At 34.0% G+C, this 22,050-nt stretch overlaps 1 protein-coding gene across 2 annotated transcripts in view; it reads right to left on the minus strand.

Annotated features, from left to right (window-relative positions):
- The window catches only part of DMD (dystrophin), a 2,107,999-nt gene that overhangs the window by 1,273,354 nt on the left and 812,595 nt on the right, over positions 1 to 22,050 (minus strand). For both annotated transcript variants that reach the window (XM_063083086.1, XM_063083084.1), the window contains exons 30-33: positions 21,053 to 21,214; positions 4,154 to 4,264; positions 3,567 to 3,740; positions 1,073 to 1,228 (exon numbers count right to left, since the gene is read on the minus strand). In XM_063083086.1, the coding sequence (XP_062939156.1) occupies positions 1,073 to 1,228; positions 3,567 to 3,740; positions 4,154 to 4,264; positions 21,053 to 21,214 (603 nt within the window). The remainder of the gene's footprint in view (positions 1 to 1,072; positions 1,229 to 3,566; positions 3,741 to 4,153; positions 4,265 to 21,052; positions 21,215 to 22,050) is intronic.

Raw genomic sequence — 22,050 nt, forward strand, 5'->3', positions numbered from 1 at the left:
TTCTATGTTATTTTAGGTTAAATTTACTCTCTCAAAGGCAAAGACTTCGCACAAATACTTTATGACACAGAAAAGACCCAGATAATAATTTATATTTGAATAAATAAACTGAGAAAACCCAATTTTCCATAATATATATTTTCTTAACATACTTTCAGCATCACATTATTTTAATGTAAAGTCATATAGGTAAAATTATAAAGTGTTGAGTATAAAGAGAATAGATTTACAGAATTAAATAAATTGCAGTATTAGGATTAATATTATATATTATTCAGTATCTATTGATTAGAGATTAAAGGTTATTCATCCTTCCATAATTAATGTTAAATATGAAATAACTGTCCTCTATGAAAATTGATATATACTGGAATGAGACATCAAGTGTAGATATAACTTCTCTCTCTGTGGTGATATATAACACAGTGATGAACCTCTCTAGAAGAATATGAGGGTCTTTTATTCCAAAGGTACCTTGGTAAACTAAGGAAGAAAGCAGTAGAAATCTATTTTGTTTCTAGATTATCATCATGCTTTGCTAGTAATTGGGTATCAGTGTTCCTCAATTTTTCAACACATTAGAAGGAGAACCTTTGGTCATAGGATGATAACAAACTATTTTTTAAAACATGTCAAATATAAATTAGAGAGCTTTTAAAGTATAAAAATAAAGACTATTAACTAATAAAAATGGATTTTTCCAGATTTCCCGCATAACAACATTTCAATCAACATATACAACTGTGGATGGAACAATAGGCTATACCATACAGCCTAGGTGTATAATAGCATATACCATCTTTGTTTGTGTAAGTACAGTCTGTGATGTTCACACAATGATGAAGTCCCCCAACAACACATTTCTCAGAACATATCCCAGTCATTTAGTGACACGTGAATGTATATATGTACATATTTATGTGTGTAATGAGAGAAACAGAGATAGCGAGAGAGAGAGAGAAAGAGACACTAAGAACTTCTGAGACTCTATTTGTACATAATTTACTGCCTCTTGCTTTACAATTGATAAGGAAAGTAGAAAGTAGTGTGTGTGGTCTCAGCACATACACACCTTTGCACCCAGCTCATTATAATGCAATTTCAAAGCTGTTACTCTTTCATCAAGCTCTTTGGGGTTTTCCGTCTGCTTCTTCTGTACAATCTGACGTCCAGTTTTTATCACCATTTCCACTTCAGATTTCACTTCACTCAGACTTTTATACAAGTTCTAAGTTAAGACATAAAGCATAAAAATAAGCAATAGCGTTAAATTATATCATATTGTTATCAATAAAAAGAAATAGGATCGATATAACCTTAATTGGTATTCTATTTTTACAACTTTAATGGACTACCATTTTGCAGCTGTGGTCAAAATCTAGCTTTTGCATTTTCTGCTGATTTAACGTTTCTACCTGTAATTATATACCCGCATACAGACATGCATAATTTGAAGCCATTCTTATCAAAGTAAGAGTGCATCATATATGAGAATAGTTCAAAAAGTTCATGGAAAGATTTGTGTGATCTTTTAATTGTATTATACCGTGAACTTTTTGGAGTACCTAATATACATTTACTTCTTCACTCCAAATCCATAAAGGTAATTTCTAAAAGTTATTGTTTCTATTTTAAGCGGAGTGTTATGTACTTCTAGATGTGAGTTTGGATAAATTAATTCACTCATTCACCAGGCACTTATTGAGTACCTACCCTGTACCAAATAGTATTTGAGTCACTAAAGAGTCAGTGGAAGACAAGATAGACATGTTCACTGTTATACTCGTGATGTTTACATTTTAGTAGCTTTTAGTAGCGTAAAACATCTAAATTTCTAGTTTATAATTTCAGTATATATTATATAATATATAAGGAAGTAATGTAATTTAAAAAATGCTAACTAGATTTTACAAATATATTTTCTTAATTGTGCTGATAAAAAATGTAAACAGATATATGAAAATATTATTTAAAACTCACATATACAACACAACTATAAAGCACATACACATTGCTTCACAAGAGCAGGTTGCCATAACAAAGCCTCCTGAGACAAGTGTCATGACACTGGAAGACCTCTATACTTACCACTATACCACAAACACGACTTGGTGTTATATCTTTGCTGTGTAGTTATGTTCCTGGAATGATATATGTTTGTATGTATGCATGTATACATGTATATATGTACATTTGTATATGTGTATATAGAAATACAAGTATATGTAATAGTTTACCTTATATATTGTTGCTTTAAGTTTTTAGGGGTAAGTCTGAACAATAACTATTTATTATTACTAAGAAACAAACTTGCTATGAGGTCATTGTTTTATGATTGGAAAAAAATTGGGTGTGTTTCCTCTTTTCAGTTTTAAAATCACTGTCTAAAACAAAACATTTTGTAAAAGCTAAGCACTTATCTGATTAATTATGTCTATGTGCATAATCTGTCTCCATCTTAATTTCCTTTGATGATCGATGTTAATATTTTTATTAATAATTATGAGTTCTGTCTAAGCTTTCCAAATTTTTTTTACTTCATTTTACTTTTGTTTTAGATATAAAAATATCTGGGTAATTGGAAACACTGAAGTCATTAATTGTTATGTTGGGAGTCAACTAAATGAATTTTGGAATAAGAGATACTTCCAAATGATTTACTCTTTAAAATTAAAAAAAAAAATCTCAGTAATTTACCTTTATGATTAAAGCTCATCCAAGGTATTGTTAGCCATTAACATCATTTTATTTAATAGACAAAGGAAATACTTATAACCAAGGAGGGGAGAAGTTCATTATATTTGTGTTGGTGTTAGTAAGAACTTTTTTAATAAACAAAAATCTCTTGAAGTCAAGCCCATAAGTATAGCACACATAGAGTATCTTAAGTAATAAAACTATAAAAGTTGTAAAGAAAAGATTTCCTATGGAAGGACTACTTGAATCTGTCTTGGCATTTAAACCAGAACCAGAAACAAACTAAGCTGTGTTCTTTGTACTGATGCATGGCATAGGCACAGCTGGGCACAAGTGGGGTTGTTGTCCACTCATATTCACTGGTAGATAAGTTTAATGAGGTAACATCAGAGACCTGTTCACAGAAGAGAATGAACAGCTCTCATTGTACAAATGAGGGTCTTAGTCACAGTTATAGTGTACTTGGGTCCTTTTTGCTTTCAATTCTATTGCAAAATTTAAGATGAAATACATCCCCATGTTGTTGCTGTTTTAAGATTAATATATTCCCGTCCTGGATTTCATTAAAATATATATGCAAAGTACCATAAGAATTAAATGAAGACCTCCTTTTATATTCTGAACAGTCCTCAACCGAATTATATATTAAAAATAAACACTTATACAATAGGCATTAAATGGCTACTATTTCAGTAAAAGTTCTTGTCTCTAAATACACTTGTACCAACTTTTGTTCTTAATCTTAAAATTATATTGTATAATTATTACAGTTACCTGAAAACAATTTTCTATTTTAAAAGAGGATCATTAAATGCATTTTAGCAAGGAAAGTAAAGGATAGCTGCATATTTGCCACCAGAAATACATACCACACAATGATTTAATTGTGACTGTACTACTTCCTGTTCAACACTCTTTGTTTCCAACGCAGGCAAGTGCATCTTTACTTCATCTAAAATCATCTTACTTTCCTGTAGACGCTGCTCAAAATTGGCTGGTTTCTGGAATAATCGAAACTTCATGGAGACATCTTGCAATTTTTTCTGTAAGGACAATGTAAAAAGGCACCAATTTAATTTTGCCTTCCAAACAATAACCAGTCCTATTTTTGTTAATAAATTTTTCCTTATTTCTGAAGATACATATGAATAAAAATAAAAACAAAATAAGGCAATCTTTTTTTCCCCATTCATTGAACATACACACATGCTAAACACACATTTGGGAGAAAAATTCAGTCGTTTTTCTTAATGTGATACTAAATAAAAGGTAATTTATTAACCTATTTTATATTTTAAACGTACAAAGCAAAAAATATTGTTCAGAAATCATACTGTAGTTTTCAAATAATGCCCTCAATCCCAATTTTGTTAATAATCAAATTGTCTAATATGGACTAAAGCATGTTTTAATGTTCAACTAAATCAAGTTCCTTAGTTTATGCAATAAAATATACCTGTGCAACATCAATTTGAGATAGGACCCTTTGGGCAGCATCCTTCCCTTGGTTATGTTTCTTCATTTCCTCTAAACTTATCTCATGACTTGTTAAATCCGACTGGATTTTCTGTAGGGAGAACAACATTATTAGTCAGCACGCTCTGTAAATTATTGCAAAGAACAACTCAGTTTTAAGATGATGGGATTCAGAAACTCTCCTAAACTATTATCACAATGTAGCCCCCTTTAAAATGATAACACGTATTTTTTTACTTACTATAAATTTTAAAAAAATAAAATGGAATTTCTCCCCTACTGAGATTATTATGAAAAATAAACCATCATTTTGAATCAGTGATGACAAACAGCTATTTCAGATATAATTTTCAAAAGGGAATATCTAATGTATAGAATTAACACTGTTTTATCTTTGAAGTTACACTTAAATCTGACCAAAGACAAGGTGTTAACCTTTAAAAACAAGCTAACTGTGAAAGAAATAAGATATAATAAGAAAGCTATATGTGGATAACATTCCTTAATAGCAGTATTTTTTTCAGTCGTTCTGTGTCATGTTCTAGTTAAATTTCAGGGAAACTATCGGTTTAGGAAAGATATATTAAATGCTTCAAAATGGTTTTCTATAGATATTGATATTTGAACTTAAAATAACTATAAAATATTTCCGTATTTTTATATTCAATAAAGACATTTTATCAAGTTATACTTAAAAGTATGTCTGTATTTAACTTATGGATGTCTGAACCAGTTATAGGGATGGGTCAAATCCTGCAGTGTACAGATACCAAAAAAATGTTTGTTCATTTCTTCTGTCAGTTCCAGCAAGAAACAGCTAGGTGTCAAATTATTCTAATTTAAAATTCTGCAATTGATAGTTTATCATAAATAAGTTAAGGAAGAAGAAATTGATTAACTTATACCACAGTACCCATAAAATTATCATCCCAGACAACTTTTGTAATGCATATTAGTATAAACTAATTTACAGCAACTGGAGTCAATTCTGGTACATATTATTAGAAAATAACATCAGTTTTGCTTAGCAGTTACCACAGAGAACTAGAGCCCTGAACTGAGCAATGAAAATTATCACAAGAATATATGCTAAGTGGTGATGGAGTTCCTTAGGATGCAAGGTTATAAAATTACAGATACATTTTAATATTATTCCTTAGCATATTGGTCATAAAAGTATAAAAGTAAATTAATTATAAATTCCTTAAGTAATTAGAATTCTGCCTTAAAATAAATAAGAGCAAAGACTAATGTAAATGGATGTGTGTGTGTATATGTGTGTGTGTGTGTGCATGTGTGTGTGTGTGTGTATTTTTTTTTTTACTATATACAATATCTTTATTGGTTGAGTAACTACCTTGCATGAGAAATACTGATATGCACTTTTCTTCAGGACCCATAGAATCTTGGCGTTAGTGATCCATCCATAGTGCATAACACTGTTCTTAGAACAAGAAATGCTAAAGAATCTATAAAATTTTATAAGAATGTGTAAGGTGCAGTGACACTTATACATGGGGAGTTAATAGATGCCACAGAGGAGATAATGTTAAAGTAGAACTCTGAATAATTAATAAGCATGAGTAGCAGATGCTTTAGGGGGTTTATGGCCATGACCATTAAGCTAGGAAATGCCCACCCCACTCAAAAAGGTTGGCCCATAACAAACATATTTGTGCCACATAATCCTAGTCACCCACCCCCAAGTCATGGATGATTAGAACCTTGACAATGCAAGTGGCAAGATAGATCCATCAGATTCTCTTTCAGATATTTAGAACTGACATAAGAAAGTCTGGTTGTACTCTATAGATGCTCGAAACTGTGTCATATATGCTAGGAAACTATGTTTATGAAGTCTATAGTTTACAGTGTCATTTGAGGAATAGCAAAGTTCCATAAGCAGAGAAAGCAGAGGTACAGAAAGAGAGGTGGTAACAAAAATATTGAGGGCTTCCAATCACAGTCTGAAGTAGATGGCATTTTCCAAAAATGGCTGCAACAATAGCTCCCAACACCATGTGCTCCTTTCACCACTACCCACCAAGAGGTGGAGTTTCTTTCTTTACCTCTTTAAATCTAGGCTGGCCCTTTGACTGCCTTGACCAATAGAATATGGCACAAGTGATGCTCTGCCAGTTATAGCAAAAGTCCTTAACTGGCCTGGCAACTTCTACTTTTTTTTTTTTGCTGCTGCCTGGTAGCTGGATCCGAACCCATGACCTTGAGCCAACTGAGCTAACTGGCCAGCCCCACTTTCATCTTTCTGGAACACTTACTCTTAGGGTGCTCCCTCTTGGAATCCATTCAGCATACATGTTCTGAGAAACCGAAGCTACATGAAGAGGCCACGGTTAAGTGCTTCAGTAAACAACCCCAGGTGAGTTTTCAGCTGACAACTGCTAGCCATGCGAGTGAGCCATCTTGAATATCCAGCCTAGATGAGCTTTCAGGTTACCACAGTACCAGCTAACAACTCACTGTAATCACATGAGACCCTGAGAGAGAACAGTCCAGCTGGGCCTTCTCAACCCACAAAACCGCTATAGATAATGATAAATAACTGTTACAAATCCAAACACAGGCATTAGTCCCTTCCTGAGTCAAAACTTTATTTTTGCCTTTGGCTTTCATGAGACTTCCCTTTATCCTTATAACAAATCTTACTCCCCCATTTTTGTTTTTGCTTCAGTTAACTCAATTTTGTTACTTGTACATAAAAGTCCTAAATAGTATGCTGGCTATGCAAGGAGATAGAAATTATGAAAACAAAAGCATTTCTGGTTGAGGGAAAGCAAGTTGTAAAGATAGGGCACTGAACAGTATGAAGACTTTGGCAGAAAGAGAACTACAAATGTAGTTGGAAATTAGGAATTAAATAACCTCATGTCCTAAATGGTTTCTAGTATTTTGAAAATGAAAACAAATTTTAAATTTATAAATTGTTCAGAATCACAGATAGTAACAGTTTCATTGCTAATATTTAATCTAATAACTGAAGAAATTCATAGTGAGAAAATGCTACTATAAACCAATAATACTTTGAAATAAGTTTCCATTTTATAATCACTCTAGAGGTGTGTATGTGCAGAGAGAGAAAAAGAGGAAAACACATACTTGTACAATATGTATTTATTTTAGTGTTTTTAAACATTAGAGGAGATTAGGAAGAAAGAGCAAGGAGAAAACCATAAAGGACACAGCAATTTAAGGAACGTGGAGAAGAAAAGCACCAAAGAAAGAGAAGTAACAGTCTATGAAGAGAAGAGGAAGAACCAGGAAGAGAGAGAATGTCACTTAAATCCAGTGATGTAAGAATTTTAAGAATGAGAGAGAGGACAACAATGTCAATTTTGAGACAGGTTGAATGAGATAAATAGTAACCAGGGTACATTAGCTGGTCAATGAGCACTGTAGATAGAACAGAGTCAGTGGATGATGAGAGAAGAAATCAGATTTCCAATGGGAAAAGCCTGATTAAAGATCCAAAAGCATCCTTATAAATATAGTTTAAATTATATTTGAAGACATTCGTCTCCATACATAATGAAATTCTGGTCACTCAGACTTGAACACATTTTAAAGCTTTGTGAAATGAGCCAACGGATAAAGATTTTTTTTAAAAAAAAAAGTTAAAAAGATAACTGATTAGGAAAACCCCATGGAAAGCAAGGGAAATGGAGTGGAGAACAAAGGTCATGGCCAATGAAAAATTTTAACCAGAGGAAAAGTAGCTCTTTTAAAAAACCAAAGGTAGAGATAATTTTGGATATGGGGACAAGAAGCTTCTTACTTGATGCTCTCAGAAATCAAAATGGAATAATGTTAAGAGTAACTAGGATTTAAATCTCAGGGCTTTGACTTGCCACTTTGGGCAAAGCACCAAAACCTCTGGGCCTCAATTTCCTCATCTCTAAACGGAGAATGATAAAGAGAAGCCAGCAATGAGAATTTATCATAATTTGTAGACAGTATATCTGGGAAATTTTTATATCTTTAGTAGATGACTACATTGGTGTGGTTAAAAACATTAGATGTGACAGTATGTGTAAAAAGACCTGTTTAAGTTCTTTGCACAAATATTTACTCATAAATTATCAACGATGTTACGTATCATTTTCTTATAAAGATGAGACCCTTGGTATCTGCTGAGGATAAGAGAGGAGGTCAGGGATAGTCTAGAGGAAAGTCATGAAGGTTGTATCACAATTGTGGAGATGGAGAAAAGAAACTGATGAGAGAAAAATAAAAGGATATTCAGAGAGAGTAGATGGCCCAAATTACATGTCTGTAATAGTATCTGTCTACATGATTTTAAAACCTTTTCCACACCCTCAGCAACCAAGATATAGTGAAAGAGAAAATGAAATATACACAGTCTTTTTAGCCTTTTATACCAGAGGGATAAGAGAAGAGCACAGAAAACAAATCATCATCAGTATCCATCATCACCAAAGCAGGCATTTGTGTGAGCTGCTATACCAACACTTTACATAATTCATTCCATTCCTAATAAAATTAACATAAGTGTTTATCATCATCATTTTAAAATGAGGGTGAAAATGTTGATATGCCCAAGGTAGCTAAGTAGCAAACTCAATGCCTTTTATTAAACAGGAAAAAAAAAACAAAAACAAAAACAAACAAACAAACAAACCTCAAGCTCTATAATCAAACAGAAGGGAAATATTAATATCTATTATGACCTGGTGAAATTTAAGGAATTGGCATTATTTAAATTGCGTATGGTTGAGAACGGACATTGGAGGGGTAGTGAAAAAGAAAATGAGATCCCCTTTCAGGCTGTGGGAACCACGGTAGCAAAGATTGAGTTTGCAACATGTGTATGCTTAGTTTTATGGAAAGAAAGACTGAATGTGGCTGGAGTAAGAATAACCATCTAGAAGAGGAATTAGTGTGAAGCTAATGAATTTTATGTTTTATAGTCCTTCATTTGCAAGAGACTCTTCTAAAATCTGGAATTTAATTTTCTATTTGTAATTTGTATTTTTTTTCCCTTAATGACAGTCCCTCAGAATTTTAGAAGCTTGGCATTACAAAACAAAGCAAAGATGACCTAAGTGATAATTGAAACACAGGCATTCTGATGTACATTCCACACTTTTTCAATTGAGCCATAATGTGTTGTCATAATAAACAATAGGAGCAACAATAACTTACAAACATGCAGCCAAAAACTTAACTTTTATCTGCCACCAGGGGATGTGAAGGACCAAGTAACATGTGAGAGGAAGATTCAGCAATTTGGAACTCAGTGTAAAACCTTACATGGAATTTGAAATGTTCATATTTATATCAAGTAGTTAGACTTTTGAGAGGATGAGTTTATGTATTCTTAGAGAAGTCACCACCACTAAAATCAATAAATTGAAAAAAAAAATCGTGGTTGGACATCACATAAAACTGAGACTTTATCATAATTTATAGGCATTTCTGGAAAAATTCTCATGCCTATACTACTGTTCTTATGATAAGAGATCAAAATTTATTTATGAATTAAGTAGATTTTTGCATAAGAAGAACCCAGTGGCTAAATATATTTTGGAAATGAAAGATAAATATGTGTACTACCGAACTTGTCAGAGTATTTTATGGATTAATAAACATTGTGTATATACAACAGCAATACAGTTCATTGCTCAAATTATCTTTTTGCTTTTTTTGGCAGAGTATGTCACATAAGTAGATTTGGGAAAAGCTATACAATTAATATATCAACTGGATAATTAATATACTTAATTATAATATCTAATTAATATATTTATTAACATAATTCAATCTATTATTAAAATTACACAATAAAATGTATATATATTTCCAATTGATTCTTTGGGGAAACATGCATTGAATTTATATCAGGGTAGCACCTTTACAAATTAATTCCACAGTTTTTACATTCAAATTATAACTAATTTTTAGTGTGCACTTAGGAAATCTTTTACCACCCACTCTACTTAACCTCATCAGAGTATTATTTTGGAACCACATAATTAAAAAAATGCTTATCACTTTAGGGCAGGTTTATTGTGAAACAGATAAGTGATTTGTTTAACAGAGTAGTATGGAAACTTCCAGGCAGAATGGACAACCTCCTATTTAAAAATTTGTCTAATAAAATAAAGACAAACATTACATTGTCCTTTTTTGACATTACGGTTAGATGATGAAAGAAAATAATATTGCAGAGGAAAACATTGTGGACAGAAGATTTAATCAAAAGGAAAATGATTTCCATAAGTAGCTACTAGATTTGTATATCCTCCTCAAGATCTGAAGGATGTATAATTTGAGTTCTATTTTCATCTAATATATACATCTACCAGGATATGAGTGTTAACTGTTTGAAAACAAACAAATTATCTTGTGAAATTATCAGCCTGGTTTCATATACATTCAGTAAATTCCAACAGATACAAAATAAAAAGAAGTAGCAAACCAGAGCTACTGATTTGGAACATCCATGTATGCTCTAAAAAGAGTTCTCACACTAATACTTTTCAGAATCACTAGATTTTCTTCATAAAAGTGAAGTAATATAAATCAAATTATATCATCATGCTGTTACAAAAAATAAAATACATTTGACAATACAGTAATTATGTTCATTGCATTATATATTCAAAATAGGAAAAAACAATAGAAATGGAAATGAACATTTTTTTCTTTAAAGATGGTAAAGGGCAAAATTATAGAACAAAAAATCGATCAAACATTAATGACATTTCCAATATAGCACTTTACAATTAACTGAGCAGAGAGCAGGGCTTTTTATCATGCTTTACCTCATCAGACCATTGTCATATATCAAATTAATGACAGAAAATGGCAAGCAAAATTAAGCTGTAGCTGTCTAAAGTATTTAATGGAATAAAGGAAACTATATCAAATAATTATTGGAGCTTTTGTGATAGCAAAGAATGAAAATCATTCTAGAGAAAATACTTAAAAATATTTTAGAAAGAAAAGTGTTAAAAGATGTCACGCTGAGATTATTGACTATTAACAGAGAACTGTAACACTGCTAGATTAATAATTTTGAAACAGATATTAATTTTGAAATTGCATCCTTCAGAAGGAGAAATGTCCACATGTAACAAGTACTTACAAATTAAAGGAAAACAATGTAATAAAAGATCTTGGATGTTGTGTACTTTTCAAAAATGGGCACATGCAAAACATATAAATATGATCATTAGCAAATAATTTTGAAAAGTCTCAGATTATACTTTACAATAATTCACCAAGTAAAAAATATAAAAGAAATGCACATGTCTTTTTACTACTGTTTGTAAAAACAAAACAAAACACCCAGAAGTTGATTAAACAAGTCAGAATATTACCTATAAGCTAAATTTTATCATCTGGAGACTTTTTTACTTTTATCAGGAATATGCAACAGAAGCCCTTATTACATATTTAGTGAGTGAGTGAAGTGTGCCTGTGTGTGGATGTCTATCTAAGTTTACGCAGCAATGGTGCACATTTTAAGACTATTCACTGGTAACCATCCTTCCACCCCACCCCCACTACTCTGACAGGTGTGGGGAGGCGGTGGTGGTATGAAGGAAACAGTCTATTTTACTGTATATCCTGTGCATTGTTCCTTGATCTATGAGTTTTGTGGTATATTAACAAATTTCTGGAAGAACACATTTCTGTGGTTTATTATTAAGTCTCGGTTAAACTAAAAGCATTGCAGGTTTTTCTGTTTTTTTTTTTTAATCGGGCCATAAATTTCCAGGAGAGAAGTACAACATGTAAATTTTTCTGTGTAAACATAATAACAGATCCTTTTAAATACAAAAAGTGAACATACTGTGGAATTGTTATTTCTTATACTATATTAATAACGATATTATACTTAGTTGTAGTAATGATAATGATGATAATGGAATAGACCATTGTAATTATGTATTTTCAAGCACTTAAGGATAATTTTCAAATGAGACAAGTGACGAAACCAAACTTTAGAGAGCATTTTGGAATGCTGAATAGAAATAATTGGGGAATTGTAGTAGCTGTAGGATAATTTTCACTTGACAGAAGGCTTACTATCAAAGTGAAGAAAGCAGATCTGGGTTCAAATCCCAGCTTCAGTAAAAAGGATTTAGAAATAAAATCCATTCAATGTGTTAGAATGTGAGCAATTGAAACATAATAATATTACTATAAAAGATCTCGTGGACACCAGGCTTGTCATCAAGAAATATTCACCATTTGAGTTAATTCCAGGTTAAGAAAATTCTTCACATTTCACTCTTTACTATGAATCAAAATAATGAGGTATAAAAGTTGATGGTAACCTAAAATAATTTTTAAAAATATACTATTTGAGTTATTCTCTATTAAGTAGTCTCTTTTAAAAACAGCTTTACTGAGGTATAATTTACATACCATAAAATTCACATTTGAAATGTACAAGTCAATAAATATTTTAGCAATTTTACAGATTTGTGCATCCATCACCACAATCCGATTTTAGAACATTTCCATCAACCGAAGTCTCAATCATTAATCTGATCTTTCAAATATTCCCTTAAACACAAATATTTGACTTATCTACTTCATTAGGCTGTTGTAATGATCAAATAAAATGATGTGGATGCTTTGAAAATATTAGACTTTTCCTTGAAAAGCACGTAATACACAGAGAGGCTGCAATATGTACTTCCCATTAATTAGTCCTTTTCATGTGAAAAATCCAATTTTTACTACTTAAAATATTTTGGAAGTATTTTCAAAGCACCCAAACTCTGGCAATGTTTTAAAGCACTATGACAAGAAGTCATTATGATACTATCAACTGCCAGTGTCAAAAAAGTTCTTTTTAAAAATTTTTTCTTTTTTTAATTTAATTTTTATTTAAAAAAATTTTTATTAGCATATTCATTGTTACAAATATACTTTTTATGCCCCTTATCCAGTCTCTCCCTTTCCCCCTCTCCCTCCCCACCCTCCTCCCCCTCCCCGATCTAAAGACCATAGATTTCTTCTCTCCGACTGTTCCTCTGTTCGTTTGTTGCCTAGATGATCTGTTCAGTACTGAGATAGGCGTGATCAAGTCCTCCCCTATTATCGTAAATTAGCTGCTGTTTCTATCACTCCAGAGTGCTTTGTTGAAAGGACGTTTTATTTACTTGGTTTTTTTTTTTGGTTTCCACTGGTGCCTCTCCTTGTGTCAGTGCGGTTGAGAGTCTGACGTACCATCTGCATGGTGGCTGTGACTGCTGCTATAGACACTAACTACTTTTGTGGCAACCATGGCAATGGCAATTGTGGTGGCCATGGTGGGCTACCTATGTGGACATGGTGTTTTTGGTGTGCTCTTTACCTGTTGGTGGCCGGGTTCGGCTTCCCCCAACCCCATGCCTCAGGACCGTGGCTGGGCCCCAGGGGGTGGTGGCAGCTTGCCTAGCTGCAGCTGAGTTCGGCTTCCCCCTCATTCTAAGATGTTGTTGCAGAGCAGTTGGGAGAGAGGGGGAAGGAGAAGGGAAATAGGGTGGGAGGAGGAGGAAAGAGTGGGGGCATGACTGAGGCCTATGGCACCCCCATCATTCCAGCAGGGAAGACCAGGGGGCTTCCAGCCGTGACTTGGTTCTTGCTGGGCTGGTTGTGGAGGTCAGGGGGTGTGGCTGAGGACCTCTGCCCCCCACTGTCCCCCTTGGGAGCCCATAGTGCTTCCGTCAGCAGCTTGGTGGTTGTCACTGGGCTGGATATGGATGCTATGGGGGCATAGCTAAGACCCTGGGCCACCCAATGCCCCAGCTTGGGAGCCTGGGGCACTTCCAGTGGCAGCTCAGTGGTCATCACTGGGTTGGTTGTAGATGTCAAGGGGGTATGGCCGAGGCCCTCGGACCCCCACTGCCCCAGGGGCCCAGGGTGCTTCCTGCACATGGCTTGGTGGTCATCACTGGGCTGGTTGCAGATGTTAAGGGGGTGAGGCTGAGGACTTGGGCCCCTGACTGCCCCAGCTTGGGAGCCCGGGAGCTTCCTGTGGGAACTCAGTGGTTGTCACTGGGCTGGTTGTTGATGTCAGGGGGCTGTGGATGAGGCCCTCATCCCTTCTTCCTCCCTAGCTTGGGAGCCTAGGGGGCTTCCGGTTTTCCTAGATTTTATAGGTGTTCTTTGGTGATGTTAGACCTTTACTAGTTAATATCAAACTTTGTCTCTGATCTGTGGGTATTTTGTTTTTCTTTCAGTTCTGTGTTGGATTATTCAATGTTCCCACCAATTAAACTCTGCACTGGAACTAATTTGCTGTCCTTTGCTTAATTCTAAATTGGAGGAACTTCCTGTAGTGACCAGCACTTGATCCCTGTGATTGAGCTAAGCTAAATTGCTTCTTTGCTGCTGATTCGCTGGGGAAGGCTTTTTGTGCAGCTCAGGTTTTAATTGTTGACCTTCTGAGCACTTCTAGGTCTTGTGAGGGCTGGAACACCTGGGTTGTGTGGAAACTCTGGTCCGCGCCTGAGTCTTTTCAGGAAACTGCACCCCCTGCAGTTCTATATTCCTTACTAGTCTCCACTGAGTGGTCCTGTGCTGATTAGAGGGCAGATCAGCTGTCCATGCTGTGCCCCAGTGTTCCCCTGGTTGGCCTGTCTCACCCACCACCTGCACTCCAAACACTTTTCATGGGATGTGCCATGTGCTGGTCCCTTGCGATGACTCACCGGCCTCTGAATGGGTCCTATTTTCTGTTGTCTGTGGATCCTCACTCCTATGTGGGTCCACAGGAACCCTATTAGTGGTTTCGCTGGCCTGAGGGCTCTCTTCTCCCCTGCCACCTCCAAGCAACTTCATACAAAGGGCACAGCTATGGCTTTCGCCAACTCTTGCATCATGTGCTCTCCACGGCCAGCCCGGAAGTGCCTGGGGCTCAAAGCAGTCAGAATGGTCCTTTCTTTCTTTCATCATGGCTTCTCCTGCCTTCATGCACTCCATAGGTCTTTCCTCTTCTTCTCCTGAGCTCCAGCTTGTCTGCCATTGCTTTTCAATAGTTGTAAATCGGTTGATTTGTAGGAGAGAGTAATGCTGGGGACCGTGTATTCCACCCTCTTGCATTTTTTTGTTTGGCAAAGTGGTTCTTAATAATTGTGGCAAACTTGGTTGGCCAGCAATTCCTTAACTTCCATCTTTCTTCTATAGTATCTTATGAGTGACAAGATAGCAAAGACCGTTTGGGGCTTGTCCATGTTTTGAAAATTTACATTCCTGTCACATCTGTCTGTCACATAATTAATGACCAAACCTTTGTGAATTCAATGAATTTGCCAAATATTTATTGAGAATCTGCTTGGTGATCCTGCTCTCTTGTAGCTTAACTTTAGTTAGAAAGGAATGAAGGTGGAGAGGGAAAATAACAGTAAAGCAAATAAAATATAAAAAAAAAAAGTTTTAGATATTTAATGCTAGCAAAAAAAATAAATAAATAAAACAGGGCGTGCTATAAAAAGCATTATCTTGGTGTACATTTCAGATTAATAACTTCTCTGTGAGCTATGTTTTTTGGCATAAATATCCATTAGTATAAGAGAAAACTGGCAAAACAGGTTGAATCTAAATTGCCTCAAAATATTCAGAGTACCGCAAAACTCTTCATTGTGACCACAGTACGATGCTGCTATTTTCATCTTTATTTTCAGAATTTGTAGAAAGATTTTCACAATAGGATACCATAACTTAATTGCAGACTGTACACCTCTGGGTTTATAACATGACGGATGTCTACTTCTTTACTAAACATCCTGTGGGACACAATACTGTGCAGTTTCTCCAAGTATAGTCAATGACGTGTGGCATGTTTTTAATCTTTTCCATCTTCTGCAACTCTTCTTTGTGATTGTTTCCCACGTTATTAAACATGTCAAAATGACAACAATAGTCATTCTAAATTGGAAATAATCAGTTATGTATAGTGACACATATGGGTAGCATTTCAACAGATTTAAAAATAAACTGCACTGAATTTACCATTATATCTACTTTTCTGGTAAAAAGAAAAAGAAATTATTTCTTCTATGGCTGCATGGGTTTTAACATTTGAGCCCAAATCTCTAGACTAGTTCTCCATGTTTTCCTTCTTTGGTTTAATCATTGAATTATCACATAAATCCTGAAAGAATTCCCCTATGCAAGTTTATGCGATCTTATTCAGAAATCAGTAAACAGGCTGTAAATTTAGACTGTTCTGAGTCGTTTGGCAATTGAATATGCATATGTATGCTATAAAAGTCTCTTTTATTCCCTAATGAAATCATAAACTCAATCTGACAGACCATAATCTGCATTTAGTTCCTTGTTTTTAAGCCATTGATTTTGATAGTTTGGAATGTTTACATTTAAATATAACCAAACCTATTTAAAGTGAGTTAGATTTAGCTTCTTCAATGAACACAGGAAGACCTTATTATGAACTTTTTTTTGGTGCAACTAATGTAATTAGCTCACCAGCTTTCTTTGGTAAAGTAGAAGATTCTTGTTCTCTATTCACTGATACTAAATTTTACCACATTGTTAATGAGAGAGAAAAAGAGGAGGAAGGAATAAATCTGATCTGTAGTAGAAGCTGAAACACCCCAAAGTTCCATCTTTGTGAGAAAAACATAGTAACACTTTTCTATTTTTGATTTTGAGACCCTCTACTTTGATGATAATTTGCTTTCTTAATGCTTCAATTTTATTTCCTCTCTTTGTGCATATAAATCTACTACTATGTGGGACATGAGGCCGCGGGGCAACTCCACTGCTTCTTGTGGTTATCTCACATAATGACATGGAGAATTTCAAAAGGTACCCATGTTGGGTTGTTCTCACATATTGAAGATACAAAAACTGAAATTACTGAAAAAGGGAAAAAAAAGTGTGCTTTGAAGTATCTTTGCAATTTTAAGAATTACAGCCATTTAAGTAGCTATTTAAACATAGTGACCACTGGCCCCTAAGAAGATTGAGAGGCACATCCAAGCTAATTGGAACATTAGTATACGTGAAATTAAAAAAGTAAAAACAAGAAAATCAAGCTGAGTTCAGCTTCGAACACCCATATTGAAAATTCTATTTGTCTAATTAGTTTGTGCTTTAGTTCTCAGGAATATATTTTGCCTTGCACCCACTTTCCATAGGAGTGAGGGGACAATCAACATAGGAGAAAAAGTCACCAGTTCTTTGTCACTCTTACTCACTTTCATTGAAATCTTAACACAGCCATAGGTGAGAATCTTTATAAGAGTGGTGAGAAAGGTGATATGAAAAAAAGACTGAAATAATTCAGCCATTACCAGTAATGAACTATCCAAAGCCATTCTCACCCTGGAATAACCCAGAGAGTTTCTAAAAATTTTAACGACCGAGTCCACTCAGAGATTCTGACTTGATTGGTCTGGGGCGCATCTTGGATAATTGAATTTTTGCTACCAGATCATAGGTACCAAAACTAAAACTCTGTGTTTCAGTATATTGTTCTGGAAAATTAAGGCATAAACCACTAAATTCATGCCATGTGTGTATTTGCAGCTATACAAGTTGGCGATTTTATTTTTTAAATTCTTGCAAAGAAAACATGGGTTTTTATATATTTAATCATAGTTTTTTTGAAATGGTTCTTAAATTTCTGGTTTCTATATCTAGAAGATACATTTCTATATCTAGAAAGGTTTTCCCAATTTGCTCTATACTATTTGGATCAATAAGATGCCATCTTAATTTTGCAGTTTTAAAAAAACAATCTCTCTAAATGGGCTGCCACTGAGCAGCTGATACTGTGGTCGTACAATTTAAGATTGTGATTTGGTTAAGTGCTATTTTTTGAAATAAAATACCAATAGTTCAACATATGTTCTGATATACTTGTGGTATGTAGTTTTACTGTCTAACAGGTTAAGCTTCAGTTTTGGAAGCTTATGTTACTAAATTAAAAAGTAAAATATTTTTCAATCCAATTCAGAATCAGAGAGCCCAGATTTCTTATCATGATAGATAACTGATTAACATGCTGAGGAAGTGGGAAGCTCTTTTAGCCCTATAGTTATAAATGCAAATGTGAAAAAAAGGAATTATCTTCATCTTCAGCTGCTTTTATATGTAATGAGTATACCTGTCAGAAAGTTAAACACATGGCATACATTTCCTTAATAACAGTATTGCAAAGTTTTTATATCTGAGGATTTCAGCGAATCTTAAAATGTGAAAAAGGGTTCTATTAACAGACTTAAATTCAGTAGCAAAACTTCAGTGCACCACACGGTGGAGTCAGACATCCACAAATCATTGTGACCAGTAATTGACAGAAAATCTGAGCACATGTTTAAAAAGAGTACTAAATATAGTAACACCATTCATTTTGTCCTGGTTCTCAGTGATGAATTAAAATAACTACGCAATTTCTGAAAAGGGAAAGCAGAGCCCACTGATCTTTTAATTAGCAGTGAACTTTTACCCATATGTAAAGAAACACATTTGTTTTTTTTTAAGACAAAGCATTAAAATTAAATTAACCCCCATTACACACATACACACACTTTAAAAAATGTTATTTTGGTTACATTCTTTGTAAATCCTCTGACATATTGTGCTTAAGTTCTTATTTCACAGACAACCTCTTTATTCTCTACTTCTTTCTTTCATGGGAGTTTCAAATTGAGCTTTAGGAAATGTAATCCTTGAAGTAAATCAGAGTACTTGATAACTGTTCCAGAAAACAATTCACTTGCTGTCATCTTAAAATAAAATCTTGAAGAATTAGAAGGTTTCAATAGCCCTCAGGGGACTTGCATTTTCCAATATTACACATTATCACTGAGGGGATTCAATGTCAAGAATTATCTTGAAAATGCAGGTGCAACCAGAAATGCATGCAAAATAGATTTGCGCTTGTTAGTACTTTTAAATCTCTTGAATTAGATTTGAAATTTCTTAATTTACCTGTGTGCTGTTATTTGCACATACTTTTCAACTGCTATAGTTAGTGATACTTTTTACTATAGCTTTTTTATTTAAGAAAGCCAAACAAAATACTTTATAATGTATTACTTAAAATTAATATATGACCTTCATGTTTATAAAATCTTGCATTTGTATCTAAATGAAAGAAAACACACAGGGTCCTATTATTATACCTTTTCAATTAAACGAGACTTTTTTTCCCTTAAAACCCCCATTTTTCTTCTAAGACAATAATAGCTTTTGCTTATCTCAAATTTGTTACTCATAGTTTTATTGTGAATGCCTCAAAAAGCAACTCTTTATATATTTTAAAGTAAAAATGTATTGTTTTAATGTTTAGTATTTATACTGCTCAAATGTTTCCTTAATTCCATTCAGAAAGTTATTAGCATTATTTAATCAAACATTTCTCCAAGAGCATGTTGCCAAATTTAAAAAATAAAGCAGTTCTACTCTGCATTTAGTTTATAATCATGTAGTTCTTTTAGATTCAGGAACAAGTTTTATTTCTATCATGCATTTTACTAAAGCCTGCCTAAAAAATTTTCTATGTGACTCAAATTGGGAAGGTCTTAGGATAGTGAATGCTGGAGAACTTGACTAGATTTGTATAAGGTTGAATAAGTGTATATACTGAGGAGGTTAAAATCCTAAGGTATGTTTACTATTATTCCCGATTTTCACTACAGTATTTACTCATTGCCCTAGTGAAAAACTATAATGAAGATGCTCCCCTAAACTTTTCTTTCTTCATGCCTTATTGCAATGGTGTGCATTCCATAGAACCCCTTTGCTTGGGACTTTTTAAGCCTATCAAAGCTACCTGTACTCTGCCTCTCATTCTCAGGGACTTTCCTGGTCAAATTTAGACAATATGGTCAATTAACCCATACTATTGTGCACACTGATGCTCTGGGCACAAATTCAAATGTGATTCACCACACTGTTATTGCACTGTAATCACGATTTGTGAATCCAATATTTTACCCCCAAATTGATTTTAAAGCAAAAAACTTCATGTAGCTCCAACAATCAGTTGGGAGAGGGTCTTTGGGATTTGTAGATATAACCTCATGCCCCTCACATCATAGCATGTAAGTTTAAGTTATGCTTGGTTACGGTATTTATAATATGCACATAAAATTTGAAACATATTTACATTACCTTCCTATCATACAATCCTAAAGACATTTAAGTAAATAATACCTATTGTACTTTACATTAAAATGTTATTCAAAAATAAACTCAGCATTTAAAAAATATTTTTCAAGGTGAAAGCAAATTGAGATACGGCCTACACTTTTTTATTTTAAAGTCAACTTAGATTTAATTTCATTATATTTCTCTCTCATTTTAGGGAAATTGGTTAAACACATTTCATAATTCAGATTAAATGCAGAGTTGACGGCATGTGTGTGTGAGTATATCCAGCACAATCATTAGTAATAAGATGCAAATTTATCTCTCTAATTTTGTGTATTAACTACTTTCAACACATCCATGAAGAACAATATAGAGACCATATTACTTGTGATTCCATGATAACAAAGACGAGTTGCTAAGAAAATGTTTGAGACTGCTTTTCGCTAGTACCATAAAAAGTATTTTTCTTTACCATTTACATTTCTATGGTTTCCGTCTAGCTTTAGTATAGTTTTAAAATGTTGATAAACACGAGATCTCAGTGCTCCTGCCTTTTAAGTGTCACTATTTTAAATTCCTCCATTACATAACTTTCAAAAATAACTCTTAGAGTACTAATCTAGACCCATTTTCCCCCTTACTTCCAAATAGTCAAATCAGTCAATCTAAACAACCCCTCTACACAACTAGTCGAATAAACTTTAAGTGAGAAACTCAGTACCGACTTGTTCCGGTAATAAAAACAGAACAGAAGCTCATTACTAGTTGTACTTGCCTGGGCTTCCTGAGGCATTTGAGCCGCGTCCACTTTGTCGGCAATATAAGCTGACAACTGCTTGTCAATGAATGCGAGGGACTCCTGAATTAAGTGTAAGGATTTTTCGATCTCCTGGGCAGACTGGATACTCTGTTCAAGCAACTTTTGCCTCCTTACGGCCTAAAGAGAAGAGGAAATAAAAGTGAATCAGATGTACACTTTTGATAGTTTTACTGCAATCCTGCTGCACAGTAAATGAATATTCTAGACTCTTTCAAAAGCACCTTTTTGTAAGATAGATTTCGCAGCTTCCTGCCACTCATTCAGCTCTTCTTATAATAATAATAATAATAAAAAAAATATATATATATATACATATATATATATGAAAAAGAAAAAAGAATCAGCATAAAGAACTACAGGATCAGGGATCTCTGCAGGAAAAAAAACACAGTATGATGTGCATAAAGGAAAAAGGCTGGAAAAAACATTAGCAAAATCATCTCAGTCATTGCAATCTGTCGTATTCCGGCTGAATGTTCCTCCTGATCTCATTATATAGTTCAAGAGATTTGGTTTACTTAGAATAGGGTCATCGTCACCACAATCCAATTCAAGACAGATAATCCACTTCCACCAGTGAGACATATATACAATCTGTTCAGAATCAGCTCCTTTTCAAAAAGAGAATTTTTGATAACCATCTGGTTAAGGATTTATTTTGAATACTATTTCAACCAGTTTTGCATGGTCTTTTTCCCCCCTACTTTATTTCACAATTTGGATTATGGAAATTGTTTGTACAATTGGATTTGTGTTACTGCTGATGTAGAACAAATAATAAGTAATCCTAATATAGCTGCAATTAATCTTGATTTTTACTATAAGTATGATTAGGATAATTCAACACTTTTCAAGTATAAATAGCATGCTGAACAGACTGCAAAGTCTCCCTTCAAAGACCTGTTCACCTTTAAAAGAGTGGTTATAAAAGAAAGGATTGGGGCAAGCAACTT

This window comes from Cynocephalus volans, chromosome X (assembly GCF_027409185.1).
Source record: "Cynocephalus volans isolate mCynVol1 chromosome X, mCynVol1.pri, whole genome shotgun sequence".
NCBI classification, from domain to species: Eukaryota; Metazoa; Chordata; class Mammalia; order Dermoptera; family Cynocephalidae; genus Cynocephalus; species Cynocephalus volans.